At 42.2% G+C, this 27,487-nt stretch overlaps 2 protein-coding genes across 2 annotated transcripts; both read right to left on the bottom strand.

Moving 5' to 3' along the window:
• Positions 1-1,480: 1,480 nt before the first annotated feature.
• On the bottom strand, positions 1,481-10,934 carry FBXO5 (F-box protein 5). Its single transcript, XM_049801291.1, has 5 exons — positions 10,836-10,934; positions 5,584-6,320; positions 5,355-5,445; positions 3,976-4,137; positions 1,481-2,403 (listed from the first exon to the last, which is right to left on the bottom strand). The coding sequence occupies exons 2-5, from the start codon at positions 6,303-6,305 to the stop codon at positions 2,152-2,154; spliced, it is 1,227 nt and encodes a 408-aa protein (XP_049657248.1). The 5' UTR covers positions 6,306-6,320; positions 10,836-10,934; the 3' UTR covers positions 1,481-2,151.
• On the bottom strand, positions 9,607-27,487 carry MTRF1L (mitochondrial translation release factor 1 like). The gene is made up of 7 exons (XM_049801295.1): positions 26,910-27,487; positions 23,957-24,036; positions 22,567-22,750; positions 15,410-15,573; positions 14,323-14,440; positions 11,797-11,933; positions 9,607-11,344 (listed from the first exon to the last, which is right to left on the bottom strand). Exons 1-7 carry the CDS (start codon positions 27,211-27,213, stop codon positions 11,129-11,131), a joined length of 1,203 nt encoding a protein of 400 aa, XP_049657252.1. The 5' UTR covers positions 27,214-27,487; the 3' UTR covers positions 9,607-11,128.

The following is a 27,487-nucleotide window of genomic DNA, read 5'->3' as shown; positions in this document are numbered from 1 at the left end:
CCCCCAAATCTGGAGGTAACCAGGAATTTTCCTCAAAATTCAGCATGAGCAGATAAATTTCTACAGGAAACAAACCAACAAAAAAAAAGCAGCTGTTCTTCACTGTCTTCCCATACAAATTGTTAGGCCTGCCTAGGGAGTGGATAGTTCGCCTTAGTAAGCCGAAAACTTGAAAAGGTAAACCTCATAAGTTTGTAACATCCACATTCAGCTCCAAAACAGACACACAAATTTTGATTCAAGATGCATCATACTCTGCAACACCAGTCTGAGTGTGGATGCCTGTGACACATTTCTCAAAATCAATGTACAAAAGGGCAGTTCTGTCCAGATCCCATTAAGATATCTGTGCTCTTCAGGACACAGGAATTTCAGCAGACACAGATAAAAATTTTATAACAAAGTTTTGTTTAAAATATTTCTTATCTATCTGTGCTCAGCCTACAGCCCACTAACAGATTCACTGTGGTTACAAGCATATCAAGCCCCTGACCATTGCTTTTTCGATCTCACAAACAATAATGGAGACACCAATATCTAGTAGTTGAGGGCTGTTACTTACACAAACATCATTCTTCTGCAGGACTGGTTGTTAAAGGTGGTATGGGTCTAATTACCAGACTAAGGTATAATAGGATGGAAGACTTCTACCTTTCATTCTCACATCTTGAGCATATCCTTAAGTGGACTTAAATACACAAAAGATTTATGGAATGGAAGTTCTTGATATAACTCAGCCAGCCTCTTATTTAAAGTCTCAGATTTAGGCTAGGAGATTAAGTTCACCACATAAAAGCACAGTGCTAGAGGTTCTGTGCAACTGTTTCTACCACTGCTGTCACAAAAGGAGAATTGTCATGCAGTATATAACTGCTGAACCAGTTCAAGGAGCAGGACCTACAATGCTACGTTCCCAGTCTGTTATTCGCTCATTAACAAGAAAAATACAGCCAAATGTCAGACATTTCCAGAAAATTATCAGTCCTTTTCTTGAAAGCTTGCCTTTCTTTGCTGTGGAATCAGGAAGACTTTACTGACAGTGAGCTAGTTCTGCAACAGCAACAAATTCAGCCAATAGAAAATTTTCCATTGAAGGGGTTCATTCAGAAACTATCAACAATTACTGCTAAGAGCCATCAGGCAAGCTGCAGGAAGGCCCCATGAGAATGGATTCAGTACATTTTACACAAAACCAGATTTGCTCTTTGTTAAATCAACATTTTTAGAAGTACATACTAGAAAACTTGAGAAATGAGCATGAGAAGTAATCTTTTCAGATGATAAATAAGAAGTCCAGATCTGCCAATCAAGTTTCTGAGAACAGTAATTTATTTTCACATTTACAAGACAAAAATGAATAATATTTAAAGTAGTATTTACAAATATATACAAATATTAAAAATTTATCTATGATTTAGAAAAAACAGGCAAAGTTTTTTTAGCAGTATAGCCAAGATACCGTACTTTTTTTTTTTTTTTTTTAAGTTGGAAAGGGTATCATCTCAGTTCAAGGAAAACCTGCAGTTTCTGAATTAAGAAATGAAGGAAGAACAACAATTTAAGATCCACATAAGGCAAAGCACCAGAGAAATTTTTCATATTTTAAAATTAAGGCAAAGCCTTGAAAAAAATTATCATAAAATCTGGACTCTCTCATAATTTTATGTTAAAAGGGACTTCACTCACCTCACTGACATTCTTACTATAAATGCTTTTAAAAGACATTTGAACAAGAGTAAAAATTTAAATAAAACAGTTTACCCTTCTCCCTTCTGGCATTCAAGAATTGCTAGCATTAAACATGGAAGGCTACTTGCAAAAACTTTGTTTTGTTCAATATTATTGTGGGGTGTTTTGAAGACCGGAAGACAGTAGACAAATTGTCAGGACAATATTTAAAATGTTATTAGAATCCATATCCAGAATTTTCTTTTAAATTTATAGATTAGTAAGACATTTTTGACTGGATATTTGTGATGATCCCTAGGAATTTCAACATGACCAAATAGTACAGAGGAATAATAAAATTAACCTTTTTTAAATTACAGAATAGCAGAAAGCGTTTTCTTCTTTTATTTTCTTTGAGGATAACTTCATACCCTAAAAAACCTTTCCCTGGCACATCTAACAATCTCTATTGGGATGGATGGATCACAACCGCCGTAGATTCTGTTTGCTTTTCTTAGTCCCAGGAAGAGGCCCTAGCTTAGAGTTGGGTTTCACTGGTTTGCCACTCATACAGTCACTGGAGCTGTGGTACCCGCACATGCACTTTGTGCAAAAGTCAAAGCCACAACTTTCACGACTGCACATCGCCCTTTGTAGATAGGAGTCATACTTTGCAGGTGAGCCACAGCGATGGCAGACTTTAAGGCTTTCAGTGTTTCTCAACATCTTGGCAGCCTGTTGGAGAAAGAGTATGAAAAAAATCATGAGTGGAGGGTAAACACACAGCCCAAACATTCCCTGATGTTACCTAATTGCCACAAAACATAATATAACTTCTCCTACTCTAGAGAGAAAAATTACAAATTTAGCCTAATTCTGGTTGTATCAAATTCTGATGGAGATTGAACAGGAATAATCAGTCTATAACTGCAGGTACTTTGGACTGGAATAGAGGTAACCAATTTAAAATTCTTTAAATTTTAAATTTAAAGGACAGACTAAATGCAAAACAGTAAGAAAAACAGCCCTCCTGAATCCTGCAAACCTCATCCAAGGATGGTGATGTAGTTAACTTTAATTTCAAAAAAGAAATCAAATCTGAATTCCATTTAAATAATTAACATTTTTGAAAAGTGAGCAATGTGTCCAGAAATCTCAGCTGTGGGGCACTCAGCTTGAGCCACCAAATGAAAGCAATTCCTACTTCTCTCCGATGAATGCATTTTTGACACAAAACCAGATCCACCATTCAAAATCATTCAGCATTAGAAAATCATAGACCTGTATACACCTTATATCACTCAATTGTGAAAAGAAAATGTTTTTACAATCTAAATGTGTGTATGTAGACATACATATGTTTATCAAGGAAAAAGCTTTTAGACTGCTACGTCACTGTACAGTTAACTTTCAGATTCCTAATGCTATATAGTAGTATTAGAGCAGCTTGACTGTACTTTCCAGTGCAATTATACCTTATCCTCTTCTTGCACAAATTTGCAGAATAAGACTTTTGAGCTTGAGTATAAAAACTTTTTCTACGTAGGAAAAATCTGTTGCTTATTAACAATGACTTTCAATAAACTTTTCTTAAAGTCTTATAAGACACTTGCAATGTAGATCTGCAGCTATAAGTGGAAAAAAAAAAGCTTAAGAAAAGTAAGAAGGTGAAGAGAAACTTAGGCTGTTGGCAGTTGTTGACAACTCCAAATGTTTGATGCATTACAAATAAGTAGTTAAAAGAAGTATAGAATGAACAGAAGAAATAATCATTTATTTAATTCTTAAGAAATAAGAACTACTTAAAGTCTTTGGCTTTTCTTTTTCTCCTTTTTTAAAAAGAAACTGTTTAAATTTTTTAAATTGTTGAAGCAAAATTGACAGGTTTTGTGGGATTCCTTATCTGGAAAACATGTGATTCATTATAAGCCTGTGGAAACTAAGATGAAACAACTAAACTTTTTCATGTCTTGTTCAAGCCAAAATTTAAGCAAAAAAAAAAAAAAATTAAAAAAATCACTAAGCCATTTTGAGGGTACCTAGACACCCGGGGCGGCGGGGGGGGGGGGGGGGGGAACGACGGACGGAACAGAAGATGTAGAGCTTCCCAGTGTATCAGTCGGTTGTCTCCACTTAGTTTCTGACATTGTCTTAAAATAGGCACAATAAACAAAATCTGGCAGCCACATTAATAATAGTTACAAGCACTTCAAACTGGAGATACTAGTTTCAGAAATATGCTTTACAAGCTGATCATGTGCCAGACAACATGTGAGAAATTAAAGATGGATGGAAATCACCAGTTACCTCAGAAAACTCCATGAGCCTGCTGTGATTCTTGGATGCTTTGGATCTGGTGCCTTTTTTGTTCAAGTTGGTTGGTGGGGTTGCTTTCTGAATAGAAGCTAAAGCCGCTCGGTAGAGAACATACTCCCTTGTTGCAGCATGCTCTGATGCCTTAGTGCCATTCTAATGAAAAGAAAAACATGAAAATTTGAGAAGAGACTCATCCAGTACGGACTTTTTGTTTAACAGAAGTTAAGAACTTATTTTTGAGCCTTCCTCCTGGCTAGAAGGTTTCAAATAATAAAGCTTCATATCAAGTAGTATGCTACTAATTTTACCTTAGCTTTCTCAGTCACTACTGTTATAAATGCGTAGAACAGACCCCTAGTTCAGACCATCAAAAGCAACCACCTTCTATTTTGTAATGCAATTTGCTTTCTTATTAACGCATAATTTAGGCAGAGTATATAATCTAGTCACTGCAATGTTTTAAAGCGCAAAGCTTTTTTTTCTAATTCTTTACGGTGAAGAGGGAAGCTTGTAGTTTTCTTTCTGAGAAGTAAATTCCTCCCACCAATTTTCTAAGTTTGAGGTTCAGGTTAAAAAAAAAAAGCATACAATGGCAGGGAGGAAATCAAACTTTATGGCATGAATGTTCAGTGGCGTCTAACTGTTTCATCTCAAGAGGCTAGCACTGTAAAATACTACATAAAATTCAAACTTGTTGACTACCTTATTCTGTGGTAGATCCTAAGCCTTGTTTCATTGCCTCTCCGTCTCTCAAGGAAGAAAAACACACTTAGTGTTTCAAGAGTCCTGCCTTGGCAGAGTGCAATGCTACTGTGGTTGGATCTCGTATCTTTTATTTCATAGGACAAAGAGGCATTAGGAATAGGTTGCAGTGCAAAAAGCTTTTTAGTTTTCTGTAGCCAGCACGTTGCACTTCAGAGACTGCTGCTAGAAAGTATAAGCAGAGAACGTGAGTTGCACACTCAGCTGAATGGTTTCTCTCAGCGTGTCTCCCTTCTGGATCAGTGGGGACACCGATGTAAGCAAGCCTCTGCTGAGAGCCTCTAGGGCTTGCCCAGCTGGCAGTGCTGGAACTGACCCTCCCCTTCCTGCCTTCCTCTGTAACACAGGACATGTGGAAGCTCTTAAGAACATCTGCATCACTCTTTGGGTAACCTTCTCAGTCAGCCTTCCTTGGGCTCCAAAGGCAGTGAAGTGACTAGCAACCCTTGAGACAGGGCATCCTAACAGGACAAACTCAGACACTCCAGTGACAGTGCTTTCAATCTAAGAAGCTCTTCTGCAACATCTCAAGGCTGAGAGGAATCCTAAAATAGCAGAGAGACACTGCTGGTTTAGCCTTGAAATATATAACAAGTGCGGAAACTTACAGAAACGTTTTTCACTGCTTTACTATACATTTGGAAAATCCATTTATCTTCCTGCAGAATCTTCTGCCATGTTGTGCTGACTTTGGCAAAACTGCAATGACAATACAAACACATCAGTTACCTCCTAGGAAAGGGAAAAACTTTTTAGCCCCATATCTAAGACATTCTTAAGCCATCTGATTAGGTTGTTTACTTTCCCAATGAAATACAATGAGATCAATATACTTACTTTATTAAATCCATCTCACCGAGATGCCTTAAAATGTTGCCTAATATATGCTTCAGGTTCTTTTGGAAGAGTTCAGCAAGAATGTCTATTCTATCTAATCCCATTTTCTTTCCAATCAGGTTACAAAGTTCAAGCTGTCCCCTAAAAACAATTCTGTCTAGCGCAGCCCAAGACTTTAGATTTCTTTTACCACTTTTTTTCAAAGTTGAACAAATCATTTCTTCATAATGGATTACTGGCAACAAAGTCTTCTTTGAGAACTGTGCTTGGTTTTGGCTTTTCATGAGACAATGCTTTGGTGTGCCACAGAGATTCCCAGCCAAAGGTATACTGTCCTCATGTTCTATTGCATCAGTGTATTGATTACTTAACATAGAGGAATAACCGCTGTCCTCACTAAATTTACTGTTTTCCAGTGCCTCCATTTCATAGATACCTTCCTCAAGTCTCTGAGTTACTTGTTTGTTTTCTTTGTTATGTACAGGTCTTCCTTCATCTTCAAGATCTAGACTTCTAGTGGCCGCATGGTATGAGTCACTAAGTAGTATTTTCTGATGCTCTTCAGCACAGCTTTTACAAAAGCCTTCCTCATAATTCAAGGGGCAGGATTCTTCCAGTCTTGTCTTCTCCACAGCAGATTTCAGTGGTGCAAACCCAGCGTGAAGAGACGTACGGTCAAAATCACATTTCATTTTGAGAGAGTGATTAAGGTTTGATTTCATTATTTTGTTTGTATCCTGGAAAAAAACAACAAAGACAGTATTGCAACACATATCACAAATTCTTTTCCTTATAAAGAACCGATCATGTCTCCTTTCTGCATTATGAATTTTAAGCTTACCTAACTCACCCTCTAGCGTCCAAACCACAGACAACTAGTGGAACTAAGGATTTGAACAGACACACATTAAATCTACATAAGGTCTTCTCAAAATTAGAGCTTTATGCTGCATACAACTGGGGCGAGAAAACTGACTGGGTGATTTACTGTGTCACCATTCCACCAGTAGAGATTACTTTTAAGCACACCAACGTCTCCGCTTCCTGCCCTAAACGCAGCAATATACTCAGGACCCTTGCGGTCCCTCCAAGGGACACCAGTGGCAGAGGGTCCGTGAGTGACAGCAAGACCGTCCAGGGGTATAGCCAGGCCAGAGCAGCCTGAAGTTTGCATCTGAGGCCAGAGGCAATGCTGCTGATGCAGCCAGGTATCTGGCATTTTTAAAAGGGGAGGAGGCTGGGTGGCACAGGAAAAGCTTGAGCGCTCACATACATGTGTAAATTACAATGGAAATCAGCGCCCCTCGCACAACGGTCAAAGTGAAGTAAAGGTTACTTACAAGCGCGATTTTAAGAGGGTGGGAAGTCGATAGCTACTATAGGGAAATCGAGCTTTTCTTGCCCTGTTTCTTTCCCCTCCCCCCCCCCCCCCCCACCCGAAGTGTGGTGCTATCGATATTAACCATTGCGGGGGGATGGGCGAGGGCCGAAGGAAGCCATCTCTGTCGTGTTAAATCTAAGGGGAAAACGATTTCCAACATGCTTTGCAATCCGCAGGAAAAATAAGCTCCCCCATTTGAGCAGGTACTTTAAGGGATTTATGCCCTTCCAGCAGTTTTGGAAAAAAGGATTAGAAAAAGGCGTTTCGTGAACGTTTCGGGGAGAAAGTCCCTTCTTCGTACCTACGTGCGGTGGAAGAAAGGAGCAAATACGCTGATGGCTTTGTACAGTGAGAGTTGGGGGCGAGATGCAAGCCCTCGCTAAGCCTCCTCCCCTTCCCCCCTTGCTTGCGCGCCGCCAGCGAGCAGAAGAGCTTTCGGACCGAAACCCTGCGGAATTGGGAAACGTCGCCGTCGTCCGCCCCCCCCCCCCCTTCCCCCCTCCCCGTGTTTCGGGGGCCAGGGCCTGCCCCGACCCCCGCGGCGGAGCGGGCTCTGCCGCGGGCCCCCGCCGCGCTGTCAGGCTGCTCCCGCCCAGCGCTCAAGATGGCCCGGGTGGGCGGCAGGTAGACCGGCTGCCGGCCCTGCCGAGCCCCGCGGCCGCGGGAACGGCACCCTGCGCTTTTTGGGGGGTAGGGGGGGGTCTCCGCTTTCCCCCGCCTCAGAGGATTCCCCCTAAAATGATGGCGGCGGGGCGGACAGGACCGCGCCGGGGGGATGCCCCCCTCCGGCGGCGTGGCCCGGCGGGCGGGAGACAGCAGGCGCCCGCCCGCCCGCCGCTGCCCGCCGGCGGGAGCTGCGCTCCCCACCCCGGCTGGGCCCGGGACCGGGACCGGGGCCCGGTCCCGACCCCGCTAGTACGCGGCGGAGCAGAGGGGGGAGCCCCACACGCGGCTCGGTGGCGGGACCGGGCGCCCGGCGGCCGCCCATGCGCCGCCGTCCCGTCCCGCCGGCGGAATAGCCGCGGGGCGAGGCTGGGGAAGGGCGGCGGGTGCCGGGACCCCGTCCCGGGTCCGCCCGCCGCCCCTCGCAGCGCCGCCAGCACCCCCGGTCCCGCCACCACGTACGCCGGCGGCCCCCCGCCGTCCCGGCCACGGAGCCCTCGCCGCAGACTCTCGCTGCCCCGAACCGGCCCTGCCACGGAGCCCTCACCGCGGAATCCCGCTGCCCCGGACCGGCCGTGCCACAGAGCCCCCCCGCCCCGCCGCCGCCCGCCCGCGCTCACCTGCAGGGCTGCGCCGCCGCGGCCACGGGCAGTGAGTGCGCGGCCGCCCTCGCCGGGTACTTTTAAAAACTTTGAATTTGGTATCCAAAACGGCGCCGGCCAATCGGGCGCGGCCGGCGGGGCGACGCGGCCAATAGGGAGGCGGGCAGAAGGCGGGGGCCAATCCGAGAAGCCGCGGGCGGAACCGCCCCGGCTCGCATTTTCCCTCCTCGGCCGGCAACGAGCGAGGTGAGTGGCGCAGAGGCGGCGCGCGCGCGCGCGCGCCCCGAGCGGGGCGGGGCCGGGCGGGGCGGGGGGCGGAGCGCGGGAGACAGGGCTCGGGCAGCGGCGGGGCCCCCCGCGCCTCCCGCCCGGCCCGGCCCGGCCCGGCCCGGCCGCCCCTTCCTCCGGCACCCGAAGGGTCTCGGCGCCCTTTCCTAAGCGAACGACCGACTTCGGCGGCACCGGGGCGTGACACCGCTCTAAGCCGGGCCTGGCGCCCGACTACACCTGCCTTTGCTTTTATAAATGGACGCGCCTGGGATCTTCCCGTCATCCTCGCACACTCCAAGTGTGCAAAGCTCCTCTACCGGGGAAGGGCTTAGTTGAGTCTGGAAGGCAGTCTAGGTCCAACATCTGCCTTCCTCCCCGCGGAACAACTGTATTTATTCTAAAGCGTGATCAACGTTATTAGTGGCCGGCAGAGCGAGGAGCAGGGCTACGGGGAGCTAAGCAGGCTGGATGCCAGCGCAGGGATCCCGCCGCTGCTGAAAACGCGGTCTTCTCAGCTCAGGGAGGTTGTGTTTGTAGTGAGACAGCAGACCGTGCGTTAAAATGCACGTGGAGCGAGAAAGGGACTTCAAGTCTTTAGGCAGTAAAGCTTGCCATGACGGGCCACGGAGGTACCCCTCTGGATAGCGAGGTCCACCCCGTACGATGCCGTCAGACGCCAGTTTTGGGATACCCCTGCCAGCCTCCTGCCAGAACCACAAGGTATCTGGCTGTTCTCACACTGACCGGAGGCTAGCTGCTTGCAAGGCAACAACAGAGCCGTGTCTGTTCAGGAGCCAGCCAGGAACAGGGCGGCCGCGAGCCAGGCAGGATCTGGCTAGCCGGGCCACCAGCTGCAACATCAGGGAAGGTCTAGGGTGACAAAGACCTGAACGCTTATACAGGTTTCATGCAGGAGCCCAGTGCTCACACCTGGTTGATGGCCCTTATTTGTTTGGAGGAACACGAAGCTGAAGTTAGAGAGAAGGAGTCGCAAACTCCATCCACCACCTGGTGTAAGATAGCCTGGCTTTAAGTGAAGTCAAGATGACTGTCACAAGTGCTCTGTAGTCTTCTGTTCACAGTACTGATCTGGCAGGAATCAAGACTTCACTCCTAGTTTCTGCTCTAATCGGTATCTAATTATTTTACACACAAAATGCATCAATGTTTATTTTTACTTTCTTATGTGCCAGCTGGGAGTTGTAAATCTGCTAGTTAATCTAGACCTAGGTCTCACACTTACCAACAGGAAATATGTACGCCTCGCCTTATGCACACAGGCACTTCTACATCTGAAGTTAATATATGCATCTTTAATTAAAATACTTGGAACTTAATCATAATTACCATGCAATATTTCCCAGAAAACAAAGCTGATAAAGGTATTAAATGAGTCTATGCATTGGTTCAAACTGCAGTCTCAAATGTAAAAGAAGAAGATAGTAAACTGATAATACTACTACTAATAATAATTTGATTTTTATATAGGATGTTTAAATAATGCATTTCTATAAGCTATCTGTAGCAAATTTACTTTGTTCCTATTCTAATTTCTTCTACGAATTTTAATTAGAAGTCTAAAAGTAAACACCCCTATATTCAGGGTAACATTTTTCCTTAGGTTCCAATTTCTTATTTACTGGTATTTATATTTCGAATACATTCTGTGTGTGTATACACACATGCATAGGTACAATGCACGATGGGATAACACGGCATGGAAACCGCAGCTCTTGTATTGCTAGAATATCAGTAGATTAGAAAGGCAAAAGTTTTACTTTGCTTTCACAGATCAAATGTTTTAATATGCCATTAAATAACTAGACAAAAATAGTAAGATGCCATCCATACCATGTAACGTTTAGGAAACCAATAAACTGGAGAGTCAATTAAAAAAAAAGGAGAAACTGAACTGAAGCCAAATAGAGACTGAAATATCAGTCAAACAATATTGTAATGATTCTTTTCACTTTTGACTCAAGAACAGAAACATCCTCTTCAAAAACAATTCACACAGCTTGTCACTTGGCTTCCACAGCTTTTTTGGTTTTTTGGAACAAGGGACATTCCTAAACAATTTTTTGTGTTTATTAATAAGGGCCACAAGGCCACAAAAACATGAAGGAGATACACTTTGACTCCCTCTCCCATGCCACTTGTGTTTAACAAATATGCAGATTAGTAGTGGGGTCATTTATTTATCACTTTCTTCCAGTCACTCAAACAAAATAGTATTTTTTTGTTCTCTCAAGTAAGCTATCTGACACTGTACTGATGTTTAAACTATTGTTTAAATGAAAAATGGAACTAGATATAGGTCATTTTTTAATGCGTACCTTTCGAGAGTGGAGTATCAGTAGCTTCTCAGTGGAGAAAGTTAAAAACTGCAGTTACTCCTGGCCCAGTCAAATTTACTTTTTAAGTGGACTGCTGCAGCAATAATGTCTCATATGAAGGTAATAAAGTCTTTTACTCGGCAAGTAAGAAAACTGTTTATAAGTCATGAGGAAACAAGTTGTGGTGTCCTTCATGATCTGAAAAGCAGTTGCATTTTCCAGGTGGTGCTCCAAGAAATTCCTTTGCAGACAAATGTCTACAGCTGTTGTAATGGGCTGACAAAGAGCAACGTTCAGGATAGATTCTTTTTTTCATTTTCTGAAATAATTTCCATTAAAGATTCATAATCAGCATATTCTCTCAGAGTTTGTATCATGTCATCTAGCATTTCTTCCCCTAGCATGAAACACTCAATACGATGCACTGATCTGCTTATCCTGTGGTCAGTAATCCGGTCCTGCGGAAAGTTGTATGTTCTGATCTTCTCCGATCTTCCTTTAGTCCCAATCTGTCAAACAAGAAGAATCAGTTTATCACCATCATCTTTTTATACAAAGGATGAAATATTGATTAAGAATCTAACGCAAAATCTTTCTCTTCCTCCCATGATTATCCAAAGTTTGTTATAGTTACATACTACTTAGACCAGTTCAGTAGTTGCAATATTTGTTCTCAAATATGTAAAAGAACAATTTTACTGCACCTTTTTCTAATACTATTCTGGTTCTTCATGCTGTAATCCAGTTTGTTTCACTGGATCTTTAGAATTTACATACTACTGAAATTTTGATTAATATGTGACATTTATTGCTGAAATAGAATGTAATTTTTTTGCCTCATATAAGTCCTTCCTGGGCTCCTGTTCCTCTATACTTCCATTTACTATTTGCAGTTCAACACAGGAGTTACCCTAAGAACATATGCTTGTACAGAATTACATCTTTACTAAGTGAAACTTACTTGAATTTTTCGAACACTGTTTCTCATTTTGGTTTCTTCTTCCAGTTTGGCCTTGTATAGTTTAGCACATAGCATTTGCATAGCCTTCTCTTTGTTTCTAATTTGAGATCTTTCTTGCTGACATTCAGACATGATGCCTGCCAAAAATATCATGAAATTTAACACTTAACAGTAACACATATTAAAAAGGTTTTGCAATTTCTAGAAGACTTTTATTATGTTACAGTAAGCTGTTTCTTTCTTCAATACATATTTTGAACTGGGATTGTAAAAGTCCAGGCTTATTAATGTCTAATGATAAATCTGGGGGGAGAAGTGCAGGCTGAGTTACAGGTGCTTTAAGACATAAGACAAGACATTTAATTCGATATGCTGGACAACAAGTAGAATGTGCAATAAAAGATACATAATGTGATCTGACTTACAGAGGACACCTTTAATACCTGTAATTTTCAGCCACAGTTCCAGGAAATTTAGGATTTAATGAGCAGTAAAATACACAAGATAGTGAGTATCTAGAATACAATCAGAATATACAAAAGTGGGCACTATTTTCTTTTAAAAAAAAAAAAAAAAAAAAAAAAAGGTATTGTTTCTCCCCCCAAAACATACAATTCAATTTAAGATGAGAAATCAACAGGCTAAGAAAGGAATAGGGATTTATTTTAAGTAACTCTGGTAAGATTACAGTATGCTTTTATGAGAGTACATAGTATTACTTTATGAAAGGCTTGTTTACAAACAACTTTTTGGATCGCAGTGAAGGTTTACGAAAACAGTTAGGATGAGAGAAATAGAAGTAACAGGACAATTGTAAAGGAAGAGAGATAAAGAGGAATGAAGAAGGGAAAGGTGGAATAAGAAAAAGTCAGGAGATAAGTTGAGATATAAACCCCCCTATGAACCATCTCTAGTGCATAACCACAAAAAAATTTGCAATACATTTTAAGATTTCTATAACAAACAGTAATAACTGCCTTTAGCAAAAACTAAGATCATTTGCTGGTTTTAGTTTGGGGGTTTTTTTTCCAAACACGCAGCAATCTAAAATTTTTTGAACCTGGAGTATCTTTTCATCACCATACCTTGAACGGAATTCTATGCTCTCCACTGTTCACTTTCTGCTTTACTGAAGTGATGCAACAAATGCAGAATGGATTAATGTCTTCAATAAATATGAAGAAATGGGTGGCAAAAATCTGGATACATGAAGATAAAGAGCACTCAGGATTACCCAGAGGCTGTAAAGCCTGACTAATGTTTGTGGTAGAGAAGAGGAAAAGTTAAAAAGCAATGAAAGTCAAGGCAGTTGTTGTGGATTGCTCAAAGGGAAGTAAAAAGCTTAGGAATGGCAATAAAAAAAAAAAAAAAAGATATGATAGCTAAAATCAGGTAGCATTTGAGGGTGTATCTTAACACTCCTACGTTTCCTAACATAAGCCCTAGGGATGGGCCTCCTAATTATGTCTGTAAACTATGGGAAAGGAGCCAGCAGATAAATGGAAGCTGGCATCCTGAGTAGACTCTGCAATTAAAAGCAACATTTTAATATGGAAATAGAGTAATCTCTCTTTTGGAGACTAGTCAAGAAAAAGCAAATCATCAGGTTTTAACCTACTCTGTTTTTCATTTTTTTCCCCCCATTATTTGAAAGCTTAAATATAACTTTTTCACAGAAACTGATCTGGATGCTTGTCATGGTTTAACGCTGGCCGGCAACCAAGCCCCACGCAGCTGCTCGCACACCTCCCTCACAGTGGGATGAGGAAGAGAATCAGGAAGGTAAAAGTGAGAAAACTCACAGGTTGACGTAAAGACAGTTTAAAGACAGGTAAAGCAAGAGCCACACACACAAGCAAAGCAAACCAAGGAATTCATTCCCCACTTCCATGGGCAGGCCATCTCCAGGACAGCAGGGCTCCAGCACGTGTAACGGGTACTTGGGAAGACAGACACTGTAACTCCAAACATCCCTCCCTTCCTTCTTCTTCCCCCACCTTTATATACTGAGCGTGGCATCATGCAGTATGGAATATGCCTTGGGTCAGGGGGTCAGCTGTCCTGGCTGTGTCCCCTCCCAATTCCTTGTGCCCCCCCCCAGCCTGCTCGCTGGTGGGGTGGGGGTGAGGAGCAGAAAAGCCCTTGGCGCTCTGCAAGCACTGTTCAACAGTAACTAAAACATCCCTGTGTTATCAACACTGTTTTCAGCACAAATCCAAAACATAGCCCCATACCAGCTACTATGAAGAAAATTAACTCTAGCCCAGACAAAAAACAGCACAACACTTTTGGAGCATCATGTGTAATGGCAAAATGGACAGCTTACCCACTGAAGCCAGTAGTCTTCACTATTACAAATTGGAGTGGGCACAAGATGGTGCATTTAGAGTACTATAAACACACATGAAAACTATACGAAAATCTACTCTACTGTTGTCCAGGATTGACAATAAAACCATTGTTTCAAAAGAAATTCTGACAGCAGTTTTGCGATGTAGAACTTGTACTAGCGAAAAAATCAAGCACCTGTTGGAATATGAATTATCCGTACAGCACTGTCTGTGGTATTGACATGCTGGCCTCCAGCTCCACTAGCTCGCTTTGTTTCTATCCGTAGATCTTTTGGATTAATTTGCAGCCTCATCTGTCATGGGAGACAGGAAAAAAAAAAAAAGAAAGAAAAGAACACATTTATGTTGTTTCTTTCCAAACAGATAGAAAATAAACCAAGTATGCATATTTGACAAGGCACATTCAGGCAAGATCAAATTTTTTAAAGTTTATGAGTGGTAGCTCACATCACTTATAACATATTAAAAAATCCTGCAGCCAGAATGGAATGCAACATGATGGAAGCCAGGAAATCAGACAAATAGTAGCTTAAGGCATAACCATCCCTCAGTACTAATCTTCCCCCTCTTCCGAAAGCTCTGCACCCCCTCCCAACAGAGTTAACCAATATTTGAACTTGACCAGAAGGTTTTTAGATAAAATGGAACAGATTCCCTTTGCTAGCTTTGGAATGTAACTATAGTCTCTGGGAGGAAGGAGCGAGACAACTTGGGGTGAGAATACGAAGGAGTAACATCTTTGACAATTTGCTAGGTCAACATGAAACAAAGATCAAAACAAAGCTTTAATTCTTAGCTAGTTGTTTTTAACCAAGCAAATACGGCGAGAATGAATAATCACCTGTACTTTGGAAGGGGAAAGTGAGGACACAACAAAAATGGGGAAGAGAAGGTGCTAAACCAAATCTCTATGAACTCTGCAAGCTAATTCAGTCTTTTGTTACTTTGTAACAAATGTAAAGTTTTACACAAAACAGGCAAGACACAGTCACAGAGAATTTTCAAATTACAGTGAAGTGGATAGCCAGTGACTTTCTTGAGATAGGATTATGAGGTAATCCAGAAATTCTTTACTTCACCCCCCTGGACAAAAATAAAAAATAAACAAACAAAACAAAACAAACATGACTTAGTTTAAAACTAAGGTTAAAAAAAATAATTAAGAGAGAACAAGACAGACAGAAAATACTTGGGTATCAGCAATACGTCACGTAAAAATGTTGCTCATGGTAAAGTGTGTTATGCTAAAAGACAAATATTACCTCAGTGGGTTGGGGTAATATTGCAACAGTCATTGTGCTGGTGTGAATGCGTCCTTGTTTTTCTGTCTTTGGCACCCGCTGAACACGATGCACTCCTCCTTCAAATTTCATGTACTTGTAAGCCTCAAGACCTGCTATACTGGCAACTGCATGTCTTAGGCCACCTTAAATACAGAAGAAAAACAGTTCTAAATCTGTAAGAAAAACTGTTGGTACTATGCTGTTATATTTCAAACACTGTATTTAGACATCATTGTCATTTGTCTCTTAAAATTGTGAATTTACTATTTAAATACTTAGGCAGAATTATACTGAAAATGCAAGAAAACTCTTAAAAACAAAGCCAGACATACAGTCACACACTATCTCAAGTAAAGGACTGTCAAATTCTTTTTTATAGAGTCCAATTTGATTTTTTTTATATACATAAAAAGATTGTCCATGAACCATGTACATACATGTACACACACACACAATCATAAACCACAGCAGAACTCTAACATCAGTAGTAAGTTTACAAAAAGATCAAATTTTGCAAGCCGCCTTCAGAAACTGCATCAATATTTTTATTGGCAGCTCAGAACTTTATCATTCAATGGGAAAACCCCCAACTCTTTAACTAAAGGATGAGTATTATTAATATTCTTTATCCATTCTCCTCTATGCATCCTACTCGTGTCTCGTCTTTGCTCTTTCATTTCATTTTAATCTTTTGCTCCCTTGGAGCAAGCAGAACTCCAACTCCTGCCCCTCTTACCAATATATCCAGCAAAACACTCGACAGCAATGTACTAAAAACTAGCATTGAACAGCTTGGAACTTGGAAGTAAAGCCCAACACAATCATGGTTTCATAACAGAAAGAGTTTGTTGCAATACTAGTTTATGGCATTCTTGGTTTTCCCTGTTTGCTAGTGTAAAAACCCTTCAGTCGTGCCAGTATAACTGTTTATAGGATCAGAGAAGTGATGGCACTATAAATGAATGTAACTTTTCACCCATTTTGGCTTTTAATCCAGCTCAGTTCCCAGATCCCATTTTCAGCACAGTGGATGGTGTGCCAAGGGAATGATTAGAGAGGAGATAGGCAGCCTTGAAAGAGTATTGCCATTGAAGTCTTGCAACATGAAACCACAGCCAACAAAAAGAGGCGGCACGTACTTCTCAGAAATACTTTTTTGGGCTGTCTCTAGACCAAGGAAATAAACCATAATAACAAGATAACACCTTTTTAAAAAAAGGAAAATGAAGACAACTTAGAGTCTGAAAATGCCCTGCAGAGCAGGAAAATATCATCAGTCAGAACATAGGCCAGGTTTTTCACCTCCACAGAGAAGGTTTGCAAATGTTTTTATTCTACAGAAATTTAAGATTCCCTCAGAACTTTAGCAAAACATAATTCCTTTTACAGTCATGTCTGTGGAAAATAGCCTAAACTGCCTCTTCCTTTCTCTTTCATCTCATTTTTGTCCTTCTGACTTTTAAATTTTTTCTCCTACTTGTACAAATCTGTACCACTTGCATTCAAAGGCACTGTTCAACATACCTAGTGCTTCACTGATTTAATTTATAGCCATTATCTACTATCAATTCTGTAAGATAAATCCATCATGTTTAGAATAAATCTAACCATAAAATATGCAGTTTAACAAATAAGAATATCTGTCAAAATCTTCAGATTAGATCAGTAAGTTTCATTCTAACAGGTAGCGTGAAATCTTTTCACTGCTACGCAAATGCTATTCAAATGAACAAAAGATTTCTTCTTTACTCTAAAAGAACCTTATATAACCTGAAATAATTAATGTAGTTGAGTAATAAAACTGACTTACTCTTTTACATATAAAAGCAAGTGCTAAAAAAAAAATCATAAGCAACTTCTGCACATGAGGAAGAAGCCAGGCAATGTCAGGAGTAAAAATAATGTGAATGTCCACAAGGCTACGTCCCTACTGACAAGTATTAATTATGTGATAAGCAGTTCATTGCAAAACCTAATGTTCTGTCTTTTTTCCCTCACTTCTCCTGGCATTAATATATGTACCACAGGTACAGTCTGTCTATTTGAGCTGCAGCCACATCTGTGACACGTTCAGGAAAGTTTAAGTTTGTAGTGATAACAGCGTGCCTGTGGCACCGCAGTGCTTAGCACGAGATGACCAAGAAACTGGTTCAAAAGACAGGTATTTAGGTCATACTGCTTCAAATCAACTATTACCAACACAGGTTTAATATGAAATGCAGACAAATCCAATGAAATTTCAACAAACCCTTTACCCTGGCAGACATGTTGTAGGCCTGTCTAATGTAGTTAGCTCTTACTAACTGTATGCTTGCCCCTTTCAATTAAAATGTCCCTCTCTACCCTGAAAAATTATGTGCATGGAACAAGGGTATGAGTCTGCACGCAGTTTTTATGTGGCATCTTATACCCAGACTGAAAGTCCCGTATCTGTGTGTCTGCCTGCCACTACAGGGTGAGAGGCAGTGGATAAATAATGACATGCGGGTCTGTGCTTTAACATGCACGCTAAATCTTGAACATGCTATTTTTGCACAGTGGCGTCCCTTGGGGTAGGTCAATAAAGTCAGTTAAGAGTGGACCAAAACCAATTCTTAACTGCAGCTTTGTTTAACATTCACCTTGTTCACACATGCTCACATTAAGATTTCAGCCAAATTCTGGGGCTCCCTGAAATGAGGGAGTTTGACATTTTAATATAGGACTTGCTTTTGCTCATGCAGTCCATAAAAATGGAGCGTGGATGGTATGCAACAGCCTAGTGTCACCAGCAAGCATCCTTAACTCCGTTCTTACCCAGCACGGCCCAGACACTCTGAACCTGAGGGATCAAACATGCCTTTCAGTGGCAGTGCCATCTATAGTGCCCCTACCTCCCAACTTATTTCTAGCTCCTCAGTTTTGATAATATGCAGGCACGCAAGTAGGATCAGAAAATACACTGCAAGAGGTTTACATAGGCTAGGGCTGCCTTTATTTTTCTCTAAATTTACATGCTACCTTCCTAAACATTCATTTCAGTGCACAGGCAAGCCCTCAGCAAGACAAAAAGAGTTTAAATAAATATATATCCATTTAAACACTAGCAGTTTCAAAGAGAAAATACAGCTAGATATATACTAGGTTAATGTATTACTTCAATTTCCTATTTACGGCATTAAAGAGAATGCCTCTGAGGGTGTGGGCTCCTTGTCCAAGGACTGAGCTTTCACCAAAAGGGCAGTCAAGCACAAGTCCCTTTCTCTTCCAATCGTAGGACTGCAAGCTGAGTCAGACCTGACTTAAAACTATCCAACGATAAAGGGCTTTTAAGCCAAATGAGTGGATTGATCCAATTAGCATTGTGGCTTCAAAATTGCTAGAGCGGGGAGAGAGAAAGAATATACGTCTGGCAGCTGGCTGGAAGGTGGGACAGCCCTTGTTTAAGCTGACTGTGAAATTGTACTCTGAAGGTAAAGTATGTGACTGCTGGAGTTTACCCCATCTAAGTCTTGCCTCAATGGGAAGGACAACTCTCCTCTCCTCCTAGTATATGAAATAAACAAGACCCAGAACCTTCCCCCATTCTCTTTACACCCGTCTAACCTAGATCATGTTTATTCCATTTACTTTAAAAAAAAAAAAAGTTAATAGATTACTGTCAGCTTTGATGGCTGAACTGGCTCAGCTCCTGGCAAAGTGTTTGCCTAGTCATGAATGGGGATAAACATGACTTTCCCTTTTCAGCAACAAGCTGCACTGTAGCATGAAGCTTCTTCTTGCCCCTACCTTCACTTGAACTGTGCAAACAGTTTACTTGACAAATTATTTCTTGACCATAGAAAAAAGTTTATTAATAGTGAGAAATCTAGATAATAGACAATACTGAATTCAAGTGTGATTAAATTAAAAAAATATTTATTAATTGAATCAACAGCAGCCACTCTAGAAAAAGATTCTCATACTGTGAAAACCTGAATTCATGTTCATCAACTTGAAATAAGTCACCTGCTAAGAACTCTAAAGTTATTCAAACATTTTACAAATACAATACTCTAAAATCAAATTCTATTAAAGATTCTAAGAACCCAGAAGTGTAAGTGAAATCCATAGTAAGTTAAATTATACCTGCATATCTAAAAGGTGAAGACATGGTATTCCCTTTTTTGAAGTGTGAATACTGACAACAAATCAAGCCTGTACCTAGATTTTCAAGTTCCCAGTTTGTGATGTCCAATTATTTCTTCCATGGAGTCCAATTTTTGAACCGGCTTTTAATCCCTCAATATGTAACAGTAAATCAAAAACTGTACTTATGCAAGAAGGGTCTCAGGGCACAGAAAGACCCTCATTAGAAGGGGAAAGTAGCTCACTGACATAAGAAGCTCAATTAGGAGAGTTGTGGATATTTATTTTTTGTGAATTTCTACATGGTTGAAACAAAAAGGGTTCAAGATACTTGAAAATACCATTGAGTCCAAAATATGGCATAAGTAAACAGAAGTGGTATTAGAAGATGCTTCACATTTCTCAAAGCTTGATAAAAATCTCTCTGCTATTATATTAAGTGTTGACTGAAAAAATATTAGAGTTTTTCCAACACATTGCATATCCTAACATCCTAGCTTTTGTCATTTCTTCTTCAAAGTTTCACTAAAAAAAGAAAAAAACACACCGATGAAAGTATGAATACAGGTAAAGTTTCACAACCAATCTGAGCTAGAAGCAGTAAGCTGCACAACTGTCCATCTACTGATCCATACGCCCTATGATATATACATTGCCTCCACAGCAATACGTAAGCAAGCAAAACATGCTAGCTTTACTCACAAAGCCATGGATAACAGTAAGCCTGCAGATCTGTTAACACAGACAGACTTAGCAAATCTAGCCTGCTGAGAAATGTGTCTAGCAGTCTGTCAATCAAAACCCAAAATTTCTGCCACTGGTTGGGCATGTTTTGGATTGCAGTTTCACAGTTGGCTTAAATTGACTGAACCTGTTGCTGCTGGAAGGAGGTCCTGGTTTTCTCACTGCCACCACCAGTAGCCACACAGTTCTGCCACCACCAGTAGCCACGCACTTCTGCTCCCACCACCCCCCATAAGCATTTCTCCTCTTCTCTGGTGCTGGATTACCTGAAAACTAATCGGGTGGGGGGGTCGTGCTATTTTTCATTTGGATTGACTTGGTGATGAGACTCTGCAAAGACACATAACCACAAGCGCCAATGCAAAGAAGTCAGCAGCAACACAGAGACAGCAGCCTGATCTTTGTGAAACAACTTTACACACTAACTAGGTTTAGCTTAAGTTAACTAACATGTGCCACTGCCTCAGTTTGTTGTGTAAACCTACCCATCCCCAGTTCCATGAGATGCAGTGAACCAACTTCACAGCTCACCATCACCAGAAGATCCAGTTTTTCCACCTCCTTGCATACAGCACCACATTGCTGCTTCTCTTATGGGAGCTCTAAGGCTCATGTGAACTGACTTAACACATTAACTAGGCAAAAAACTATCCCAGTCATAAAAAGCAGTCTTTGCCAGTTTAAGTGAAAGGACATCAAAACAGACAAGAAAAAAAAAAGTAAAAAGGTAGGACTGCTCAAACAGACAGAGAGGCAGCAAGGAAGAGGGGAGAAAGGAGAAACATCTCCGTTTACTGGCATCAAGTTGTTAAACTGATTACCTATGAAATTTTAGTTGAAGACTTTCATAAATAATTAGAACTCTTATCTTTCCTCTCAAAGTCTCAACAATTCCCCCACTTTGCTCATACACAGCTGTTACATCCCGCTTCCTTATGTAAATCCTCTGAAGACATTGTTTCAGATAAATTCAAGATGTTTTAGATTAAACCTCAAGAATAATTTTAATTACACTGATCCCTCTGCCAAGGGTTCCATAATAATAAACCTGCCACCAAATTATCTATAAACACTAGAAACATTAAGTAACTAAGTAACATAGAAACATAGAATGGTTTGGGTTGGAAGGGACCTTTAAAAATCATCTAATGCAAACCCCCTGCCATGGGCAAGGACATTTTTCACTAGATCAGGTTGCTCAAAGCCCCATCTAGCCTGTTTTTCAACACTTCCAATGGTGGGGCATCCACAACTTCTCTGGGCAACTTGTTCCAGTGCCTCACCACCTACATTGTAAAAAACTTCTTCCTCATATCTAATCTAAATCTACTCTCATGCAGTCTAAAATTGTTGCTCCTTGTTCTGTCAGTAGAGGCCTTGGTAAAAAAATCAAAGCATTCATTTTCACACAAGACTAATATGAAAAGAACTATTATTCTTTCAATAATGTTAAATTATTACAGAATTGTCTCCACTATTTCAGACTGCGGGTTTTGCAGACTGCAAAAGTATTGCACTGGAGCCCTGGCTGCAGAAAACACAAGAAAAATAAACTCAATAGCCAACATTTTCAAATTAAACACTGACTAGGACGCTCAGGGTACAGTTTCATAGGGAGCCAAGTCAATGCAACAGCTTCCTGCCACAGGAAGCCCAGGTCTCCTTCCTTTCTTTCCTGTGGCATCACCACCACCTCAGCACCAGTGCTAATACCTTTCCACAAAGACTCAGCTAGATAACCAAGTAAAAATTGATCAAGGGGGTTTTTTTGCTGAGTTAGCTCTCTTTCAGGTTAACAAGTTGCACCAGCTCACACAGGATACTGTAAGTACTCGAGCTGATGTCAGGTGAGTTACAGGAGCATGGATGGAGGACTCTAGTCCCAGCCTTCAGTAGAACAGCATAACTTAAGTAGAACAGCATATCCAAATAAAAAGTATATGTAGTATGTATTTATAAAAAAATAAAACTAAACCAACCTATCTGCATCACTTTCTGAATTTTGTTCTGCCAAGTACTTAGTTTCATTTCTACTTTTTGAAACTACCGAAAGACAAGTTTTATCTTGCAGCACTTTAGTATTTTAATAGTACTTCTGAAGTGGAATTTCATTCTCAAATACAGAAGCTGAGGAAAGTTGTACTCAGGCATTCAAACAATTCTCTGCTTCTAAAATTAAGTTAGTGCAAATTAGCTTCCTGTAGTCAGGAAATTCAAATATCATATGAATGAGTGTTTCAACTTAAATTAAAAAGTTACGAAGATTAAGTATTTTCATTACTGACCTATTTCACTGGGAAAGTATTCTAATATTTCAAATTTCCACTTTTTATAGGCAGCATATCGTTGATACATATCAAATATTTCCGAGGTGAACAGCATGGCTTCCTGCCCTCCAACTCCAGCAGTTACTTCCATGACAAGATCACTCTTGTCTGTTTCTTCCGGAGGAATCAAAAGCAACACTATCTGCAAATACAAAAACACCCAGCTAAGACTTTCCTCTGACACTCTTCTCCACAACCGAGAGAGTATAAAATGCCAGACAAGTCTGTAATCGACTTAGGCTGCGTTCTCCTGCACTAACTCCTTGGCTTCCCAGAGGACAGGCTTCTCATGCCTCTTGCAGTGAAGCAGCAGCAGCCAGGAGGAGGCGGGGGGGGGATGCTGCACTGCAGGAAGGCTCCTCGTGTCTGTTCACAGCCACCAGAGCTACACAGGTCTCTCTCTGAAGACCTACAAAACTTCACAGAAGTTTTCACCCATCGGGAGCACTGCAATGTTTGGCCACCATGGTATAAACGCCAGTTCTTGCAAGACAACCGAGCATCTCCTTTCCCATCAGATTCCCTTTTAACCCAGTCTCAACTGCAGAGCTAAGAAGGTATGGATGTTCAGGAGGACAGTCCTTCAACAACGACTCGGCTGTATTACTCATTTATTTATTTAAAAAGGGAAAGCCAGCCTTATATTGATCTGTAGAAGAAAGATACAGTAGAACCAAGAAACTATCACAGTTGTGCAGGCTGGATCAAAACTCTAGATGATTTGCAAATGCTTTTCCATCATCTTCCTTCACTAGCATTAGGTGATGTTTCTTTGCACAGACTTCTCCTCCTTCTTTTGGTAAAATCGTAAGTATTTACAAAAACATTTATAAAGTAACTGTTGTATTGTTGTTGAAAGAATAAAGAATGAGACAATACCAACTTCTACTTCACCAGTAACATTAAGAATATGTAACAGTTTGTTTATGTAAAGATCATTATGTTAAATAACATAGATACTATGTAGAACCTATATAAGGTAGCAGTTTAAAGTAGTTACATAGTATTAAACTATTTTTTTCAACACCACTAAAGTGTGTGATACTATACAAGTTTAATGTTTCTAACAGATAAAAAAATGGACTTCCATAAAGGTATACCCAGACAAGACAAAGATGTATTGATTCAAACAATTTCAGATACAAGTAGACACGCACTTACAGGCTGTCTCTCTATCATCTGCATTTTTCATTTTCTTTAGATAACAGACACTAGTTGAGGACTGTAACTGCCAGGGAGGGGAGGAGGAGAAGAGTTTATCGTATACATCATATCTTGATGAGAAGACAAACTGGCTTTGTTAATTTAAAAATGGCAAGGAAACAGAGGCTTTTAAAGGGGATCTAACCTGGTGTTTCAGTTCAGCTATCTCTTCTTCACAGGTGGCGATTTCCCTTTCTGCAAGCTTCTGGAAATCTTCACTCTCATCTGGAAGATTTGAGTATGGTTAATCCTCAGACTTATATCAGTGCCACTCTCAGAAAACCTTCTGAAAAATAACCATGTGAAGAACTTTACCAAAAAAAAAAAAAAAAAAAAAAAGCCTACCACACAACCCCACCCCCACACACACTAAACCTGTCAGAAAATGAGATTAATAGTATGATCTGTAACAAAGATACACAGTACATACTGAGCGTTTTCTGACATTGTTCAGGTATGAGATACAAGAAAATCTGAAATGCAGCAAGTTCCACTTAAATGTAAAGCTGTGGGTGACCCTGCCTGAGCAGGGGGCTGGACTGGACTAACTCCAGAGGTACCTTCCCACCTCAGCCATTCTGTGATTGTAAGAAATTACTTTCTTTATTTCAATGTCATGGGAACATCAAGGATTTAAAGAGCACAGCAGCCCTGCAATTGACACTCTTCATTAAAAGGACTACTACCCCTATCATTGTATGCAAAATTTGAAGATGGTAGTAGTAATTTCAAGTATTTTACCTCTGTCAATTTATTCCAGAACAGCTGCGAAACTTCTAAAACATCACTAAAAACAAAGATACTTGACTGACCAACACTAACGCTTTACAATCAAGACCTGTTTTTCTGTACTACAGTTTTGATATGTTAAAACATTTCTTTTTTTTCTGGTCAATATCAAACTTCACACACACCCAAAAAAAGTGTTTCTGATCTGCACTGATTCAGCTCACTTGCCCAGAAGAAAAAAATATTACCCCAAAAAGGAGCAAATGGTACCCACAATGAAAAAGAGGGCACTGGGGCAGGCATTGGGACACATAACTGCACAGTCAGCAGCAAGAGAAGAAAAAGAAAGATGCTAAGACTTTTTTTTTTTTTCCACCTGTGTACACAAGCTTTTAAATGTGTTCAGCTAAGATGGGAGGTGTACTCTTACGATAAAGCCATACCTTTTCAGCACTGTAACTGCATTTAGTCAATAGCACAATTTTAAATTCAACTTTTTGACTTTACAATTTAGGTTTAATATTGGTAACTTAAACCCCCCTCCAATCACTTCTGTAAGAAGGAAATTAAAAAGATAATCATGCGTAACTTGGTTCAAACAACAAGCATGCTTTACCTACAGCTGGCTAAGAGTATGCACGGTTGACTACCTGACTAACTGTAACTCTTGACACATGTAAATTGATCATCTGCAACTATCTACATTTTTGTACAATAACTACTGACTGACTGGGGGCTAGTCATTAAGACCAACAGAAGGAAGGATAAGAATTAAGGAGTTACAAATCTATTAGAGTCTAACCAGCTACTGATAATGCAATTAAGGAATAATCTAACAATTAGTAGCAGTTCTGTACTTTAAGATGCAAATGTATTATAGACTCTAAAATCAGTTTAAAATAATATATGAAAATATTTTTAAGGCTGAACTACAGAAATGCTCAAAGTTACTGACTAAGGCCTTCTGATCACTTCACTTTGCTTAAGTTCTAAGCCTAATTTTGATGACACTGGCTTCTTCAGCAGGTTCTGAAAGGAGAAAAAACCCTTCCATTCCATTTCATTTGATTAGTTTGGGTCAATGATTAGTTTGTTCAAAGGAACCATTGCTCCTTTTTCAATCTGAAGTGGGAGAGAATGAATAGAGAAGAAACCCCAGCCATTTGCTTTTAGACAGTGTTTGCTACCTCCATTAGTCGGAATAACTAACTATAGTTAACACTTTTAATTACCAGTATTTAGCAAAGTTGTAAGTATTAAACGATCTAGGGAACATTGCATGATCTAGTGAATGTGTACTGACCTTAAAGCACTCATTTTCTGCATTTTGGTTTCTAACTGCTATCAGAATGAAGTTTTATTCAGGGTAAAAAAACATTCCCTATTTGGCAAGACTAAAAGTGTGCAGGTACTAACACAATCCAAAGTTAAATCACAGCGTGGAGGCAGCACAAACAGATGCTAAGGTCTATGACTTGACAGGCTGAGAGAGTTGGGGTTGTTCAGCCTGGAGAAGAGAAGGCTCCAGGGAGACCTTACAGGAGCCTTCCAGTACCCAAAGGGGGCCTACAGGAAAGCTGGGGAGGGACGTGTAGTGACAGGACAAGGGGTGATGGCTTTAAACTGAAAGAGGGTAGATTCAGATTAGGTATTAGAAAGAAATTCTTCACTGTGAGGGTGGTGAGGCACTGGAACAGGCTACCCAGAGAGGCTGTGGATGCCCCATCCCTGGCAGTGTTCAAGGCCAGGCTGGATGGGGCTTTGAGCAGCCTGGTCTAGTGGGAGGTGTCCCTGCCCATGGCAGGGGGGCTGGAACTAGGCGATATTTAAGGCGCCTTCCAACCCAAACCAGTCTATGACTCCATGACTACTGAAGCAGATGCAGGCAGGCAGGTAGCCCGGTCTGTCTTGAGAGCAAGAAAAAAAGCCACCAAAACCAGAATCAGAAGTCTTCTATCCCTGATTAATTACCTTTATTTTATATGACACAGAGACCATCGTGCCCCTGTTCCTTTTCCAGTACCAGCGGCTCCTACTCTCAGCCCCCAGGCCCGAGGACGAGCCTTTCCCGCCCCGCCCCCACTCGCGTGTACCCTGACCTCTGCCCCGGACTTCCCCCGCTGACACCCTTCGGACCCTCCCCGCGTGTCACCGCTCTCCCGCCACCGGGGCGCGCCCCCGCCCTCGGCACGTGCCGCGCCTCCCGCCCCCGCCCGCCCCCTTGGGACGCTCCCCCAATCGCGTCGGCGTATGCAAATCAGGCAGCCCCGCCCCCTCCCCTCCCAGCGCGCCAGGAGGCGCCGCGGCGGCCCGCCCCCGCCGCGCCGCGCCCCGCCCCCGCCGCGCCGCGCCCCGCCCCCGCCCCGCACCTTGCCGCGCCAGCTCCCGCGTGTCGCGCAGCTCCCGCTCCTTCTCGCGCAGCCGCTGGACCCGCGCCGCCAGCGCCGGCGCCGCCTCGCCCCCGCTCTGCGCTCGCGCCTCCAGCAGGCGGCGTACGGAGGGGGCGGCGAACAGCTCGTCTAAACCGGGCCGGGCGCTCAGTCCGCGGCGCGGCTGCAGCGGGCGCGTCGCCGCCGCGCCGCCCCCGACCGGCGCTGCTCGGAGGCTCCGAGGGGACGGCGCGGCCGCCCGACAGCCTCGCGCCGCGCGGAGAGCGCGCGAGAGCAGCCGCATGGCCGGCTGGGGCGGCCGCTCGCGCGCCCTTCCTTCGCCAGCCCTGCCCGCGCCGGAGACACCCGAACGCCCTTCCGGCAGGCGCCGAAGAGCCTCGGCGCGGGCTTCGGGCGCGGTCGGAAGTTATCGGGGCTCCGCCGGCGGAAACGGACGAAGGGGCTCGGCCGCTTTCGGTTCGAGGGGCCGTGCCCTGTGCTGGGCGCGCTCTGATTGGCCAGCGCTGGTGGGGCGGGCCAAGGGGGTGGGGCCCGGCGGTAACGGGGCTCCGCCTCGC

The sequence above is a fragment of the Accipiter gentilis genome, chromosome 5, assembly GCF_929443795.1.
Source record: "Accipiter gentilis chromosome 5, bAccGen1.1, whole genome shotgun sequence".
NCBI classification, from domain to species: Eukaryota; Metazoa; Chordata; class Aves; order Accipitriformes; family Accipitridae; genus Astur; species Astur gentilis.
Note: the sequence above shows the minus strand (reverse complement) of the source record. Positions and strands in the feature narration are given on the sequence as shown.